Below are 18,457 nucleotides of genomic sequence, written 5' to 3'. Positions count from 1 at the left end.
CTGAACAATCTAGGCTTGAACCAGCAACCACAAAATTGAGAATTAATGGAGTCACATTATGATTTTTCCTTGTGGTCTACATAACATGTAATGGTGGTTCTTTGGTCAAAATGTTGCATAGATTGTGTTTTACAGACCATCTTCAAGCAGCATTCTGACCGTCTCTTCAGGATTCGCCTTTTTGTGGGCGGATTTATTTTTGTGTCTTCACATCGACGGCCTCTTCTCCCTGTCATCCATGTTGTCGTTTTTAGCGCTTCCATATCGAGTCTACTGACAGATAAAAGTTGGAACTATACGCTATTAGAAATGGCAACAGCAGACGATGCATGTGCATGTACTAGCCAGTCTGCCTCACAACAAGAAGATATCGAAAACGAAAGAGTTTACTGACTACAGTACAGACTCAGGCAAAGCTCTTCTGGTAAATCTCTACCATATACAGTACAGGCCAAAAGTCTGGACACACCTTCTCATTCAATGTGTTTTCTTTATTTTCATGACTATTTACATTGTAGATTGTCACTGAAGGCATCAAAGCTATGAATGAACACATGTGGAGTTATGTACTTAACAAAAAAAGGTAAAATAACTGATAACATGTTTTATATTCTAGTTTCTTCAAAATAGCCACCCTTTGCTGTGAATACTTTTTCACACACTCTTGGCATTCTCTCGATGAGCTTAAGAGGTAGTCACCTGAAATGGTTTTTACTTCACAAGTGTCATAGTTGTGATGCCTTCAGTGGCAATCTACAATGTCTTGAAAATAAAGCAAACGCATTGAAATGAGAAGGTGTGTCCAAACTTTTGGCCTGTACTGTATATATATAGAGAGAGAGATATTTGCTGACATCACAACTGGGAAAAATGTCAAAAATTGGATAAATTCCAAACGGTTCGTTTGGAGGAAGTGTGAAGAAAGGCAAGATTGTTTTATGAATATCTCCACTAAGTCTCCATGGTTTGATTTCAAATTTTCAGAAGTTATGCAGATCCCAAATAAACAAAAGCAGGTATCAATAGGTAAGAAAAGTTGGTTCCCCTTAAAGTCGAGCAGTAGTAGAACAGCGACCGTGAACTCCCCGAAGAATGAGCGTTAAAGGGCACCTATTATGCAAAACCATCTTTTCTTACCTATTGGTACCTATTTTGGGGCGGTATAGCTCATTTGGTACAGTGGCCGTGCCAGCAACTTAAGGGTTCCAGGTTCGATCCCCGCTTCCGCCATCCCAGTCACTGCCCTTGTGTCCTTGAGCAAGAGACTTTACCCACCTGCTCCGAGTGCCACCCACACTGGTTTAAATGTAACTTAAATATTGGGTTTCCCTTTGTAAAAGCACTTTGAGTCACTAGAGAAAAGTGCTATATAAATATAATTCACACTTCACTTTACTTCACTATTGTTGTGTGTTTGGGATCTGCATAAATCCTGAAAATTTGAAATCAAACCATGGAGGCCTGGCAGAGATATTTATAAAATAATCCTGCCTTCCTTTCTACTTCCGCCAAACCAGCTGTTTGGAATTCACACAATTGGTGATGTCACGCATTGGGAAAACTGTCAGCGGATTATCCATATATGGAACAAATGTACCCAGAGTGCCTTGAGCGTGTCCGCTATTGTGATCCATGCTGTAGTCAATAAGCTCCTTATTTTTCTCTTACCTCTTGTTGTGGGGCAGACTGGCTTGTACATGCACATGCATCCTTCACTGTTGCCATTTCCAATACAAAAAAAAAGTGTATATTTCTAACTTATATCAGTCAGTAGACTTGCTACGGAAACGGTAAAAACTACAACAATGTGGGCGGGGAGAAGACGCAGTCTAAGTGGAGCCACGTAAATAAGACCGCCCATAAAACGGCGCATCCTGAAGAGACGATCAGAAAGCGATTTGAAGACGGTGTGTAAAATATAATCTATGCAACATTTTGACCAAAAAACACCATTACATGTTATGTAGACCACAATGTAGTGTTTTAAATGTAGAAAAAAATCATTATTATGACCCATTTAGGTACAATAGCGTTCGGCATTGACCTAAAAACTAGGGATGGGAATCTTACAACTCAAGATGCGATCTACAATCAATTCACAATTAAATACGATTCTCGATTGAAACCCATTCTTGCAACATACTATTCGGTATAAAGATTAGAATAAAACCTTCGGCGAGTAAGCACAGAGATGGCTTAAAAAAGTTAATGATTTAATAAGTGTCATTTATAAAAATACCTAATGGAGTGCTTGATACTTTAAATACGCCGACATGAGAGTGGTGGTGGTGTGGGTGCCATGATCTCATTGGAGCGTTTTCGTTTAGTAATTAATGCATAATTAATGTCTAAAATGCAATTTTAATGTTGATGATGTGTGTTTGTTAGGAAAAAAATGGGAAGCATAAAAATACTTTAATTCAACTATTTTCCCTAAAATACCCATACAGGCTATAGTGTGTTTTGTACGATTACTCGAATAATCAATTACTAAAATAATCGATAGCTGCAGCCCGAGTGGTTTACACAAGGTACTATTGCACAGCCACCCCAGCTGGCGTCCGTTTCACTAGCCAATGAGCTAAAACCAACCAACAGTCTGTCACCTCACTGTCCAGCACATCTCTTCTTATCTCACAGCCATACAAGCTGCCATCCGTCACATAAGTATTTATGCAGACAATAAACATATGCTATGGAAACTGAGATAATACTAGAGAAATAACACTTAGGTCTAATATAGTAACTTTAGAGTAGTCCGTGTACATGTTGTATAGCTGGATAGAAACAACTGAGAACTGTGGCTCTATATTTCTGAGAGAATGTGTGTGTGTATATATATATATATATATATATATATATATCCATCCTAGAAAAAACTATTCAAAATACACAACACACATTGTCTAAAATAGCTGGCAAGCATGGTTGTGGTAGTGTCCTGTCTGGGGCTGCATGAGTGCTGCAGCAATGCGGTTCAAACATGAGGTCCAGTGTGTGTTCCAACAACTGTGACAGTGTTAAATAATACATTTGATCGTAATGGTTTGAACTCAATGTTTTAAAAAGGCTCTTAGAGCAAAACAACTGCAATACATATCATCCATCAGTTGGACGCATGAAAGCTGAATAAATCAGGAAACAGATTTTGTCGTACCATTTGCGCAACGAGAAGCAGGTGTAGTGTACTGTACAGTGAATGCTACATGCGCACACACACACACACACACACACACACACACACACACACCCACACACTCATATTGTCATGCACACAAACTACTTTGTTCCCCCGGGTAGAGCCGTCAAAAGCACTCTGATTTTGAATTAACACTGATTGGCTGTCATTTGCAGCGTGGCCCATGCAGCTGAGACCACTCAAAACGACACACACACACACACACACACACACACACACACACACACACACATACACACACACACACACACACGTTCTTTTATGGTCAGGGCATCATGTTTCTATAAACTGCTGTGTGGTTGTTTTAAGAGCGGCGGTAGAGGATAACTGTGTCCATTTGTGTGTTCACATCTGTCTGCATGACTGCTGTGGTTGTACCAAAAGAAGGGGGGAAAAAAAGGTTTTCATATTTTGGGGATGGCGGGGGCGTGCATACTTTCTGTAGTACTGTTTCTAATTTACATGAAATAGTGATCTGAAAATGTGAGACATTTTGATGTTAGAAAACCTTCAAATCCATTCACTGAGTTAGTATTTCATGTGTGCCTGCTTTGACCTGATCTGGTTTTAATCAAAATACTGAGCTGGAATGATGCTCAGTCCACTTATGTTTCTGATGTACAATTCTTTACACTTAATACCCACTAATATAATAACGCCGGTGAGCGAAATCCTGAAAGCAGACCCTTTAAACGACAAAAAGTTTTCCTTTCTTTCCATTTTATTCCTGTCAGGTTTGCAAAAATGTCACAGGGAGGCCACAAGCATGCATCTTAAGTCAAATGTGGGTTTAGAAAAGCAGCCTCACCCAATTCAGGATGGAATGACAGTGCCAACGAGGATTCATGCCCGCCCAGAATGGCTTGAAAAGTCCCTCCAAGTGGCCTACAGCATATATATGCATGCAAATGGGTCTCAATAAGCTGAATATCAGAAAATAAGCATAAAAGCAAAACGGGGGCGTAACAAAATAAATTATACTCAGGTTTTTAGTGCATCCATAAAGGCCTGCTGGATCAAGTTATTGTACAAATAGCAGGCCATTTACTCAAAAGTGTGTGGTTGCAATAGGAAGCAGAGTGTGTGTCAGATTCCAGATAAAAAAGGAGTGGAGCCTAATTCCAATTGATGGTGCATGAGCAAACTCTAGTGGCCAGATGCGATACTGCATTTATTAAGTAGGGGATGGGGTCAGTTACTCCATTGCCGTTTGCTTATCACTAAATATCTTTAAAAAGTCATTGCTGCATTAAATTGAAGCTTAAGGTGTTGGTTGGAAATGTGTACACCTCTCATTGTGACAACATTAACTAGCAACTTATAGGATAATATAGGATGGGATATAGGATGGACTTTATTTGTAACCTGACTCTTGCCAGATCCTTGTAGTTCGCTGAGCTCCACACAAGGATCTGGGACTTCTCAAAAGGAGATGTATTTCAGAAGGCGTGGCCTTGTAAAAAAAATAATTGTATGTGATTGGATAAACCACTTGTCCGTTATCTTGAATGACGTGCTACTTCAACCACTCACATTGAAATCAACCCGTGATTAAGATTAAAGATTAAAGTACCAATGATTGTCACACACACACTAGATGTGGTGAAATTTGTCCTCTGCATTTGTCCCATCCCCTTGGGGAGCAGTGGGCAGCAGCGGCGCTGCGCCCGGGAATCATTTTGGTGATTTAACCCCCAACTCCAACCCTTTGTTGCTGAGTGCCAAGCAGGGAGGTTATGGGTCCCATTTTTATAGTCTTTGGTATGACTCGGCTGGGATTTGAACTCCAACCTACCGATCTCAGGGCGGACACTCTAACCACTAGGCCACTGAGTGCTGATGAGAGCGACGTTGGGAAATCCAAAACAGAACAGCTGACATATTGGATAACGACAGAGCAAAAAGTTAGAGAACATTTACTGAAACAACGCAGCAATGTCAGTAGACGATCGATGTGGACACTATGATTGTGCGATGTCAGTCAGCATTGTTTCAAATAAAATAAAGACACATTAGTGACAATTGTAAGGTTTTTAACTTACCATCTATACGTGACGTGAACCTCGTCGACAACGATTCCCACTAGGTTATTCTGGTATACCTGTGATGTAAGCATGGTTCGCCATTTGTCGTTTAGCCACGACTCGGGACTACCGAATACGAGATGGCAACGTTCTTGGAGAATTTCGTTCTCGTTTCTTCCTCCCTGCTGCATGCCTGTTACCCCCAATAATCCAGCCTCACGGATCTGATTTTCTACCAGAGCAATCGGCGGGGAGACAATTGTAACGACTGGTTTTATAAGGTAAAAACGCATGAAAACAAGAGGGAAACATCGAAGGACATAAACGACATTAAAGAGCACAGAGGTAATGCAACCAGCTGGCACTTCAGCGGCGCCATTTCTTTATACAGCTTCGAAAGTTAAACACAAATAAAAACCAAAAAATTAGCTGAAAATAATATATGTTGCGCACATATGATTGCAACATTCACAGACAAGGAACGAAACAAAAACACAATTTCTTACACCACTTACACCGCGGTGGCCTCAGCGGTGCTCCACGCCATCGTTTGCTGGGGTTGGACAGGAGCAGACCCAACAAAGCAACCAAGAGAGGGCGTCCTGGGCTGCTTACTAGCCCCCGGTCAGTGTACAGTCCGTGCGATTGAGCGAGAACCTGTTCAGGGAAGTGTCCCATACATGCTCACTTGCTCATTTAGCCAGGGCACTGTTACGATTTAGAAGGCCTTGAAGGATTACTTGTAGAATATTCAAGCATAATATTGGCAACACTAAATTGGCCCTAGTGTGTGAATGTGAGTGTGAATGTTTGTCTTTGTTGGCCCTGCGATGAGGTGGCGACTTGACCGGGGTGTACCCCGCCTCCTGCCCAAATGCAGCTGGGATAGACTCTAGTCTACATATTCCGTACAATTGACCACTAAATGGTAACACCCGAATACGTTTTTCAACTTGTTTAAGTCGTGGTCCACGTTAATCAATTCATGGTGTGACCCATAACAGGATCCTCCTCTTATGCGAGACTCCAGGTGAGCTTCGGGGTGCCTCGGGGTGAGCCCTGTGAAAGTCTTTGATAAGGTATGGGTCGGCGATATAAGAGGCCGGTACCCAGGATTTATCCTCAGGTCCATAGCCCTCCCAGTCCACAAGGTAGACCCATCCCCTCCCCTGTCGCCGGACCCTGAGAATCTCCTTGACGGTCCAGACATGGTCCCCATCCTCGAGGACCCTAGGAGGAGGAGGAGCAGGGGTGGTGGGGGGGGGGGGGGGGCTGCTAATTACTGGCTTGATTTGGGAGACATGAAAGACAGGGTAAGATCTCATTGAATGTGGAAAGTCCAAGTGTACTGCGGCAGGGTTGATTTTGGATTTGACCGTATAAGGTCCAACAAAACGTGGTGAAAGCGTCTGGGAGGAAATCAGAAGGTGGAAGTCCTTGGCCCGAAGCAGCACCTGCTGTCCGGGCTGGTAGTCGGGAGCTGGAATGCGCCGCCGGTTTGCGTTGCGACACATCTTTTCAGACGCCTTCAATAGGGCAGCGCAGGCGGACCTCCACACTCTGCGGCATCGTCTCAGGTGGGCCCGGGTGGAAGGAGCTGCCACCTTGACAAGGGAGGTTGAAACCCCAGCCAGCACTCAAACGGGACATACCAGAAGCTGCACAGGTCATGGAGTCAAAAGAGTACTCCACCTATGGAACAAATTTACTCCAGGAGTTGGGCTGTTGAGCAGCCATACAGCGCAGCATAGTCTCCACCCCCTGGTTGGCCCTCTCTGCTTGACCATTGCTTTGGGGGTGGTAGCCGGAAGTCAGGCTGACCATGGCCCCGATCCCCTTGCAGAAGGCCTGCCAGACCCGAGAAATGAATTGAGGGCCACATTCAGGCCACAATGTCGGAGGGGATCCCGTGAATCCTGACCACATGCTGGACCAGCAGGGCCATGGTCTCAGCAGAGGATGGGAGTTTGGACAATGGTATGAAGTGTGCAGCCTTGGGAAACCTGTCGATGATGGTGAGGATTGTGGTGTTACCTCTAGAGGGGGGAAGTCTCGTGATGAAATCATACATATATATATATATATGCATATATATGTATGTATGTATATATGTATGTATGTGTGTATATATACACTGTATGTATATATATATATATATATATATATATATATAAATATACATATATATATATATATATATATATATATATATATATATATATATATATATATATATATATATATATATATATATATATATATATATATATATATACATATATATATACATACATTGTCCTGGGCATGACGTTAAAGTGCATCCGGCAGTGGAGGCTCCTCTAAGGGGTCTTGGGCCACTAGGAGGTTAACCCCTTTACTACTGTTACTCCAGGTGGCCCTTGGCAAAGGCCTAGTATCTAAATGCCCCTTATCCAGGGATACGGCGGAGCAGGTGGAAGACGGTAGATGTAAGAACCACCACAACGGCTGCGATGGTGAAAGAAGGCACCCCCACATCCATGTGGGCCCAGTTATGGGGAAATAACAACCCAAGACCTCAACGATGGAACAGGCGGAGGATGATTGCTAACCCTATGGAGCGTCACAACGGCTGGGATGGCGGATGAAGGCTGCAGCAGAAAAGGGTCCCCAGTCGTCTTGGACTCCATGCAACTGGACCCTGACCCGGATCTGTCAAGGATCGTGTGGTGACTGTCTGTGCACCAGTCTCACCACGTTAAACCAAGTCACGCACAGGCATCCTCCATAAAGGGATACCCCCCTACCAGGAGGATCGTCATACTCTCTTCGAGTGACCGCCGATGATGATGATGATGATGATATATATATATATATATATATATATATATATATATATATATATATATATACACTACCGTTCAAAAGTTTGGGGTCACATTGAAATGTCCTTATTTTTGAAGGAAAAGCACTGTACTTTTCAATGAAGATAACTTTAAACTAGTCTTAACTTTAAAGAAATACACTCTATACATTGCTAATGTGATAAATGACTATTCTAGCTGCAAATGTCTGGTTTTTGGTGCAATATCTACATAGGTGTATAGAGGCCCATTTCCAGCAACTATCATTCCAGTGTTCTAATGGTACAATGTGTTTGCTCATTGGCTCAGAAGGCTAATTGATGATTAGAAAACCCTTGTGCAATCATGTTCACACATCTGAAAACAGTTTAGCTCATTACAGAAGCTACAAAACTGACCTTCCTTTGAGCAGATTGAGTTTCTGGAGCATCACATTTGTGGGGTCAATTAAACACTCAAAATGGCCAGAAAAAGATAACTTTCATCTGAAACTCGACAGTCTATTCTTGTTCTTAGAAATGAAGGCTATTCCACAAAATTGTTTGGGTGACCCCAAACTTTTGAACGGTAGTGTATATATATATATATATATATATATATATATATATATATATATATATATATATATATATATATATATATATATATATATATATATATATATATATGAGTGTTTGTGTCAATGTGTATGTGTATATATAAATGTGCGTATGTATGCGTGTCTGTACATATTATAATAAAGTAATTGATATGTAATTAATAACTATTATAATTTATTATTAGAGTATGTGAAAGTTCATCTCCTACATAGTTTACTTCTGTGACGACCTGTTTAAAGCTTTGTAATCAATCAGAAATATTGGTTTGGGTTGCATTAATCATGAAATCTACAGGATGGTGACAAAATGCCACCTGGCTGACTGTAATATTAAAACACCCCGCCCGGGTAGTTTTTCTATTGAAATCCTGCCAGTCTTGCGGGTGTCCAAACTATGGCCCGTGGGCTCTATAAGAACCAATGGATTTTGAGAATCATAATTTAAGAAAATATTTTTAAAGAGTGGCAATTACATTAAGACATGAGTTCAAGAGGAAGACACTAATATGCAATACAGAACACAGACAGAGCAGGAAGAAGTATAAGGGGTATGACTGGCCGTTAGGGACATTATTCAGAATTACCTCTTACATACACTACTGAAATGCTCTCACATAAACTGAAATGTTTTTTCTCTCACACACACTGCTGAAACACTCTCACACACACCACTGAAACACTCTCATACACTACTGAAACACTCTTATACACACTACTAAATGCTGTCACACAAACAACTGAAATATTTTTTTTCTCACACACACTACTGAAACACTCTCATGCACACTACTGAAACACTCTTATACACACTACTGAAACACTCTTATACACACTACTGAAATGTTTTTCTCTCACACTACTGAAACACCAGTGGCGTGCGGTCACTAGAGGCAGGGGAGGCACGGCCTCACCTGCCATCATGGAAAGAAAAAAAAAAGTAAAAAGAAAAAAAATTAATTAAATTGTTATATGTATCCAGTGATTATACTAAAGTTATTTTCCATTTAACTTCACCAGTTTTAGATTATTTTTATTTTTATTTTCACATTTGCCGTTCAAATACTGAGAAGAGACGGTGCGGTGATCAGCAGCCAGTTGAGGCACGTCACTGATTTGTGCCTCAACATGGATTGTGCGCAATGACTCGGCTAACTGCTGGCCTTCTGTGCAGTGAGACTGTATTGCTATATAAATTATATTATACATTTCCATAGTTTAGTTAGCTGAGGTATATAATGTACAGTGTAGTTTGTCAACAACTGTATGTGTGTAATGTATTTATTGTGCTGAGCGATCATAAAACTGGAGGCTCGTCTCATAACCCCGCCTCCTGGTGCCAAGCACCTCCGCCGCAGAATACACCCCCGACGGGAGCACCACACCAACCAAAGCCCACACCCAAACCCTCCACGTGCAAGACCGAATCCACCCAAAAAAAGTCACTTAACAAGAAGCCAAAAAGTGCAAAAACAACAATGCTCGCGCGGCGCGCCGGAGGAGCCGTGAACAGGGACACAACATTAGGTACACCTGCAGACAGCAGCGCGGATTTCATATTTCATTCATTCACAACTCTTCCAACAGGAACACCACTGTTCCCGCACTTATAAGTAAAGGTAAGACCATAATAACGTTTTTTTTTATTAAATGTGCTTTTTTGTGTGCTACAATTTGTAAGTGTAAAGTTAAAGTTAAGTATACCAATGATCAGGGGCGCCGCTAGGGATTTTGGGCCCCATGAAAATAATCTTTACAGGACACCCATTATTTTTTCTGTATTATAATTTCATCATCATTAGGGGCCTCCCTGGGCCCCCCTCCATCATGGGCCCCTAGAATCCGTCTCCTTTACCCCCCCCCCCCCCCCCCCCCCTCCTTTTCGGCGCCCCTGCCAATGATTGTCACACACGCACTAGGTGTGGTGAAATTTGTCCAGCTGCATTTGACCCATCCCCTTGTTCACCCCCTGGGAGGTGAGGGGAGCAGTGGGGAGCAGTGGGCAGCAGCGGCGCCGTGCCTGGGAATCATTTTTGGTGATTTAACCCCCAATTCCAACCCTTGATGCTGAGTGCCAAGCAGGGAAGAATGCTGGTATGAGCTTTTAAACATAACCCGTTAACTGCTGCCAATCACATGGTGAATAAGATACTATTTAGGGTTCATATGTTTGTAAATCTGACTGTGATGATGCAGTGCCTGTGATATTTAGATTTACGCTGGCTGCGTGATGACGTCATCACGCACTAGTGGACAATGTGAGAACAGTTATGCCTGATCCATGAGACAGGTGCATGCAAGCGAGGTTGATGATTAAAGCATCCAAATCAATCTAACCGTCTCAATATTGAACTAGCAACAAAGCACACCTACAAACATTACAGTGGCGACGAGGACTCAAATGGATATTCGCGTGAAGACTGTCCAAAAGGAAAGGAGGAAGTTCCGATGCTGAACATTCACAACTCGCAACGTGAGTTATAAAGCTAAAAGCTAACCAGTTAGCACTTACAGTGGATGCTAAGAAACTAGCAAGGTAAAAATAAAAATGCTGAACTCTGCCATAGCAAGCCATGCCGCTATCCTGCCGTTTGACACGGAGATGGATCCAACTTCTGTCGGGACAAGATGGAGTAAGTGGATCCAACGATTTGACAACTTTCTAGTTGCAATGAACATTGTGAATGATGGAAGAAAAAGGGCTTTGCTTCTGCACTTAGCTGGGGAACGTGTGCATGACATATATGACACGCTTGCTGGCGAAGATGATGATTTTGAAACAACAAAAACGAAACTTGATGGATACTTCACCCCTAAGAAAAACACTCAATATCTTGTGTACAAGTTTAGGAAAGCCACACAACAACCGGGAGAAAATCTGGACACATATCACACGAGATTACGCATGCTATCCAAAGACTGTGAATTTATCGATATGGACAGTGAAATAAAAGCACAGCTCATTCAGAGCTGCACTTCCTCGAAAATCCGCAGGAGGGCGCTCAGAGACCATGAAATGACGCTGGAAGCGCTGCTGAATTTTGGGAGAATGTTAGAAATATCAGAACAGCAAGCAGAGAGCATAGAACAAGGTGCATCTACTGCTGTTAACGCACTTGATCACAAGTATAAACCACAAGTAAGTGATCAGAGGGGAAATAAAAATTATAACAAAGACACTGAATGCAGAAACTGTGGGGGGAGATATCCTCACAGAGGAGACTGTCCAGCAAAAGGCGAGGACTGCAATGCATGTGGAAAACCAGACCATTTTGCAAAGGTATGCCACTCAAATCAAAGAAAATCAGCTCAAGACAGAAATATACGTCATGATCACAATAGATACACCACATTTGGACAACAGGAAAACACAAGACGTGTAAATCGAGTGACTGCATCAGACTGTGGTACACGCAGGGATTCATCAAGCAGTGATGATCAGTATGTATTTTCAGTAAATGGTGAAGCCTGCCCCAAACACCCCAGAACACACATACTGCTCAATGATGTGCAAGTTGAAGTGTTGATTGACTCTGGAGCAGCAGTTAACATTATTAGTGAAAACATATACAATATGCTCAAGCCACAGCCAAAAATGAGTGCGGCCAAAATCAAGATTTTTTCATATGGGTCCAAACATGCTTTGCCTATTATTGGTGTTTTGAGTGTTGTGTGAAAGTAAAGGGCAGAAACATGCAAACAACCTTTTATGTGCTGAAGGGCAGTGGACACTCTCTTTTGAGCTATGACACAGCAAGTAAGCTTGAATTAATCCATATTGTAAATGCTGTGGACCCCACCATCAGGAGTGTGTCAGATCACCTGATTGACAGTTATCCAGAACTGTTCACTGGGATAGGAAAGCTCAAAGATTTCAGTGTGAAGCTACACATTAACCCAGATGTACAGCCAACATCTCAACCACACAGAAGGGTGCCATTCCACATCCGACAGAAGGTCGAAAAGGAATTACGAAAGCTGGAAGAGGACGACATAATCGAAAGAGTGACCGGATCGACACCTTGGGTCTCTCCAATAGTTACCCCACCTAAGCCTAAAGACCCGGATCAAGTAAGGATCTGTGTTGACATGCGTCAAGCAAATGTGGCAATACAACGTGAACGTCACCTCACGCCCACGATGGACGACGTGATCCATGAACTAAACGGTGCACGTATCTTTTCAAAATTGGACCTCAACAAAGGCTACCATCAGCTAGAGCTACATCCGGATAGCCGTTACATCACCACCTTTACAACTCACCTAGGCCTGAGACGGTACAAAAGACTGAGCTTTGGCATATCGTCGGCTGCTGAAGTCTTCCAGAACACCATCTGTCATGTATTGCACGGCATCCCTGGTGTCAAGAATTTAAGTGATGACATCATTGTGTACGGCTCATCCCAGAAAGCCCATGACGATGCTTTGCGAGCAGTTTTTTGCAGACTCAAAGAAAGCGGCCTCACACTGAATCGCAACAAGTGTGAATTTAACAAGCAAAGACTGGAATTCTTTGGCTTCATCTTCTCAGCTGACGGCATCTCAGCTGACCCTCGCAAAGTGGCAGCTATACATCGAGCATCAGACCCCAAAGACCCTGCCGAGATCAGAAGCCTTCTCGGCATGGCAAACTATTGCTCCAGGTTTATCAAAGACTTCTCTACCATTACTGCACCGCTCAGAGAGCTCACCAAGAAAGGAGCACCTTGGACTTGGGGTTCTGAGCATTCAGTTGCGCTACAAGCACTCAAAGAGCGCCTCACTAGTGACACTACCATGTCTTACTTTGATCAAAATAAGGACACTGAACTTGTTGTGGACACCAGCCCATGTGGTTTGGGTGCGATTCTTTTTCAGACAGACAAGGGAGAGAAGCATGTCATAGCGTATGCCAGTCGGGCACTGACGGAGGTCGAAAGGCGCTATTTGCAGACAGAACGAGAGGCCCTAGCGATTATCTGGAGCTGTGAGCATTTCCACCTATACCTCTACGGTAATCAGTTTACCCTTGTGACTGACCACAAACCGTTGGAGCTGATATGGAACAACCCAAAGTCAAAGCCACCTGCCCGGATAGAGCGATGGGGACTTCGACTTCAACCCTACGACTTTAAGATTGTCTACAGGAAGGGAGCTGACAATCCTGCTGATTATATGTCTCGACATCCGCTTACATCTCAGACTTCCAGAAACACGAGAGCTTCCAAGATATGCCAACTTCATATCGCAGTTGGCTACGCCCAAGGCAATGATGCTGGACCACATCAAAGCAGAGACACTGAAAGATGACATTCTGCAACAGGTCGGTGCACATATTAAGAACAATTCATGGCACACAATCACTGACAAAGTGCCGCATGCTGTTACACTTCAGCAGTACAGACATGTCAGAAATGAACTCACACTGTCAGCAAGCGAGGACCTCATACTCAGAGGCTGTAGAATTGTAATTCCATCATCTCTACAACGCCATGTCCTTGAACTTGCTCACGAAGGCCATCAAGGCATTGCCAAGACAAAGGTATTGCTCAGAGAAAAAGTGTGGTTTCCAGGCATTGATCAACAAGCAGAGACAATCATCAAAACCTGTCTAGCCTGTCAGGCTAACACTCCAGTCACCAGGACTGAGCCACTCAAAATGTCCAAGCTACCGGAGTCACCATGGCATTCAGTAAGTGCAGATTTCTATGGACCTCTCCCATCCGGAGAATACCTGATGGTGATTGTAGATGACTACACACGGTATCCAGTAGTGGACATTCTACATGCAATTTCGTCTAGTGTGGTGATACCCCGCATGGATAACATCTTCTCAATGTTTGGGATACCACGTGTCGTGAAGACAGACAATGGACCTCCATTTAATGGTTCCCAGTTTTCCCAGTTTGCTCAACACATGGGATTCCATCACAGAAAAATAACACCACTTTGGCCACAAGCAAATGCGACAGCAGAAAGATTCATGCGTACGATTGGGAAGGTGATTCGTATCGCTCCGATGCAAGGCATCCCATGGAAGCAACAAATAAACATCTTCTTACGTGAGTACCGAGCTACACCACACTGCACGACAGGAAGATCTCCGGCCGAGTTGATGTTCCAACGACGCATGAATACAAAGATACCATCAGCCTGCTCAGCAACCATTAGTGCTGATGAAGAAGTGCGTAAAAGGGACACTGAGGAAAAAGCCAAAATGAAGTACCGTTCTGATGAGCAACGACATGCAGCACCATCTTACATCAAGCCAGGTGACATTGTGCAAGTTCACAACACCGTACAGCAAGGAACCCCTCACAGTCACTAACGTGAAAGGCTCCATGGTGACAGCTGAACGGAATGGCCATACCATCACTAGGAACAGTTCGTTCTTCAAGAAGATCCATCCCATGGCGCAGCAAGACCAACTGCCACCACTCGACTACGACCTGGATCCTGATCCTAATGATGGCAATGATCACCCAGAACCAGCACCTACATCGCCTAGATATCCAGTCAGGCAGCACAGGCATCCTCCAGCCTATCTGCATGACTATTTTAGTGTTCTCGTGAGACGTGTAGAAACGCCACTCAACACCAAGCCAAACCGGAGTCAATGAAGAGAACGTCGTTGTAAGCTTGACCATTTACTTTTGACAATTCTTCATAGACAAGATGGTGAAAAACTAAAAAGAACAAAGAGACACAAACACACTTAATGTCTCTGTACATATTTGTCAACAATGACATATGAAAATGTAACTATAATGTCCCAAAATGTCCAGCAGAGGGAGACTCCCGTCTGTCTGAATGACTTGAACACATTGTATCTAGTTCGACAATTATATTTAACATATCGGCACTATTACACTTTTTAACGTGTCTGACATGTTAACTTATTAAAGACAACTTACGGCATTGCTTCTTCGCCGCTTTGTGTAGAAAGAAAGAAAGAACCACAGAAGACCGCAACATGTATGACTTGCTTTCGAACGAAGTCGACCAACCGGAAGTAATTTAGCGGAAGTGACATCATCTAACTGCTGTTTACCGATTATAGCATATACAATAAATATAAACAACTTTAGCTCCAAATTAAAGCCTTGCAGTCTATAATACGGAAAATATTATCAAGTAATTATGTAAAGAATATTAACAATTGACTTTAGGACAACACAACTATGAATGGACTGTTTAGAGTTACGGAGACACGCAAAGAAAATATATCCTTTCAATATCTTGTTTAGCCAGGTTGTGTTTATGAATGTTTAGCATATGTTCTGCATCAACCAGTGTATGCAATGTGAAATATGATGTTGATATTTTGAGTGTCCACACTTGTGATTTCAAGGTACTTGTCAACTTGACTCCTCAACTGGAGATAACTTTCTAGGTAAAGACTGATCTCTAAAATAATATCTCAGCATCCAGTAACCATGGTTAATAGATCACAACCATTTAATACCAATTTATCTCCCTCAGCACCTCACCATGGGGAAGGATGTATTCATATGCCTTCACCAGCACATGCATTTAACATGCAGAGAGTTACACAAGGTAGGGACTGATCTCTGTATACACTACACCCATAATTTCAAACCCTACTTTACGATTGAGCTGAAGTTCTGACTATTATGACCTGTACTTTTACCTTTCTTATAGTTCTTACCACCTTGGGGCACCATTCAGGTAAAATCTCAGCTCATCTTACTTGCTTATTTGTATACACTAACACCTGTGCATGCTTTTGTCCACGTTGTTCCTTTGACGATGAATAAATACCCCTTTTCTTTCTTTCTACATTAAGGGTGCCTTTTCATCTGATTAAATTTATAATGAACAGGGACATTGCGGTTGTCCCAAGTGGATGGTATGATGATAGGATGGTTTTCTGGCCCAGCTATAAAAACACCGACAGAATTGAAAGGGCCGCTTTAAATGAGGAGCAGCATGAGCCAAACTGGCCAAGATTTGACGTTTCTGTTGTCCGAACTTGTGGTATGCAAATTCATAATCTTCTTGTTTAAAAATAACGTCATAGTTGCTTCTCTTTATGCTTGGAATAACCTATTGTGTCTATGTTCTGACCAGGTCTCTTGTAAGAGAGAGACCTGATTTATCATCATCAATAATAATAATATTATGTTCAGCTCTACAGCTAATTTGAAACTCATGTTCATTTTAACATATTCAATTTTAGACAACTACAAAGACGCATTAAAAATAATGCAACAATATGGAAAGGGCTGCAACACCTCAGACCTGCAATCTGAGGCAGAGAACGAGGAGCTGCCAGAAAAAAGGAACAGGAAGCCAGTGTAAGTGTGTTCCGTCTTGTTTTTTGTCATGTTTCTACAGTAATAGGAAGGTTATTTCCGGTAGCATTCAAAAATAGACCAGAGATGCTTGTACTATATGTATATTTGGCAATTTTGGTATTGCAATAATCCTAATGATATGGTTACCCAACAGCCATCGTCTCGGGGACTCAGATGATAGCGAAGAAGACCCGGGAAATAGTGACCTCACATCTCTGGGGTTGGCAAGCCAATTGCACAGGCAGAGTAAGGAATAATCTCTTAACATCGAAAACAACAAAACCACCACATTAATATTAAAGATATGGTTAACATTCTTAGTGCTAAAGATATTCCCCTCTCCTTGTATCCCTTCTCCCAGCTCCACCGTCTCGCCGAGTGCCAGCAAGAGTCATGAGTACTTGTCAACTTGACTCCTCAACTGGAGATAACTTTCTAGGTAAGGACTGATCTCTGAAATAATATCTCAGCATCCAGTAACCATGGTTAACAGATCACTACCATTTAATACCAATTTATCTCCCTTAGCACCTCACCATGGGGAAGGACGCATTCATATGCCTTCACCAGCACCTGCATTAAACATGCAGAGTTACACAAGGTAGGGACTGAACTCTGAATTATTAGTGTATAGATAGGCCCCTTGGGTATTACCAGTCATGGTTAACTGATGGCTCTCTCACAATGCCCACCTCACTAGGAACGGCAGTCCCTCCTCGACTCCCTCCACCCCCCTCACCAGCAGCCCTCAACATGTGGCAGACCCAGGAGCCTGGATCCAGCCTGGCCTACAGGCCAACATGGCGAGGGGGAAGAATGGCCGACAACATTTCCTGCTCTGGTGAGCAATAACTGACAAATACCGGATGGTCATTCTGTGCCCCAAATTTTGGAAAAAATTCAAATTTACAAGCAATCACATATTTTCTTCAAACTTTGTCAATAACTTTTGTCATTAACTAAGGTCAATAGCTAATGTCAGGATTATGAGTAATGAGGATAAACACTGAAACATGTTAATTTTATACTGCTGTTTGTCAACAGCGCCTGAGGTAATCCAGATCCTTAGCCTGCTGGAAACTATTAAGCACAACCAAGACCAGCTGATTGCGAAGGTAAACTTCTTAAGCCTTGAATAGGTCAATAATTCATAATGACATTGATTTTGATTCATTATTATTTTTTAAAGAAAGAAACAGCCTACATGGCAGCTTTGTGTGATTAGAGTAAACATTGCTACATTTTCTTGTTACATTTCACCCGTTTGCTCTTTAAATACCACTTTTAATGTTTTTTATTTATTTCGATCGTATTTTTAAAAAATGTGCCCTGGGGCCGTTAAAAAATGACCTGCAGGCCGCAAATGGCCCCCGGGCCGCACTTTGGACACCCCTGGCCTACACGAATACAAACATAGAATGATAGTACAAATATAATAAGAAAACAATGTCAACCTCCCAAAGTTGGGTTATGGATATTTATTTATGCCCCCCACCCCC

At 42.4% G+C, this 18,457-nt stretch overlaps 1 protein-coding gene across 5 annotated transcripts in view; it reads left to right on the top strand.

Moving 5' to 3' along the window:
• Positions 1–18,457, top strand: part of LOC133629986 (uncharacterized protein K02A2.6-like) — a 37,630-nt gene that overhangs the window by 18,623 nt on the left and 550 nt on the right. For 2 of the 5 annotated variants that reach the window (XM_062021168.1, XM_062021166.1), the window contains exons 3-12: positions 15,992–16,033; positions 16,123–16,197; positions 16,303–16,329; positions 16,448–16,638; positions 16,841–16,958; positions 17,113–17,204; positions 17,320–17,397; positions 17,487–17,559; positions 17,659–17,799; positions 18,003–18,073. In XM_062021168.1, coding sequence (XP_061877152.1) covers positions 16,476–16,638; positions 16,841–16,958; positions 17,113–17,204; positions 17,320–17,397; positions 17,487–17,559; positions 17,659–17,799; positions 18,003–18,009 — 672 coding nt within the window. In that variant the 5' untranslated portion in view covers positions 15,992–16,033; positions 16,123–16,197; positions 16,303–16,329; positions 16,448–16,475 and the 3' untranslated portion in view covers positions 18,010–18,073. The other 3 variants (XM_062021167.1, XM_062021164.1, XM_062021165.1) reach the window with 3 other exon arrangements.

This window comes from Entelurus aequoreus, linkage group LG15, assembly GCF_033978785.1.
Source record: "Entelurus aequoreus isolate RoL-2023_Sb linkage group LG15, RoL_Eaeq_v1.1, whole genome shotgun sequence".
NCBI lineage: Eukaryota > Metazoa > Chordata > Actinopteri > Syngnathiformes > Syngnathidae > Entelurus > Entelurus aequoreus.
Note: the sequence above shows the minus strand (reverse complement) of the source record. Positions and strands in the feature narration are given on the sequence as shown.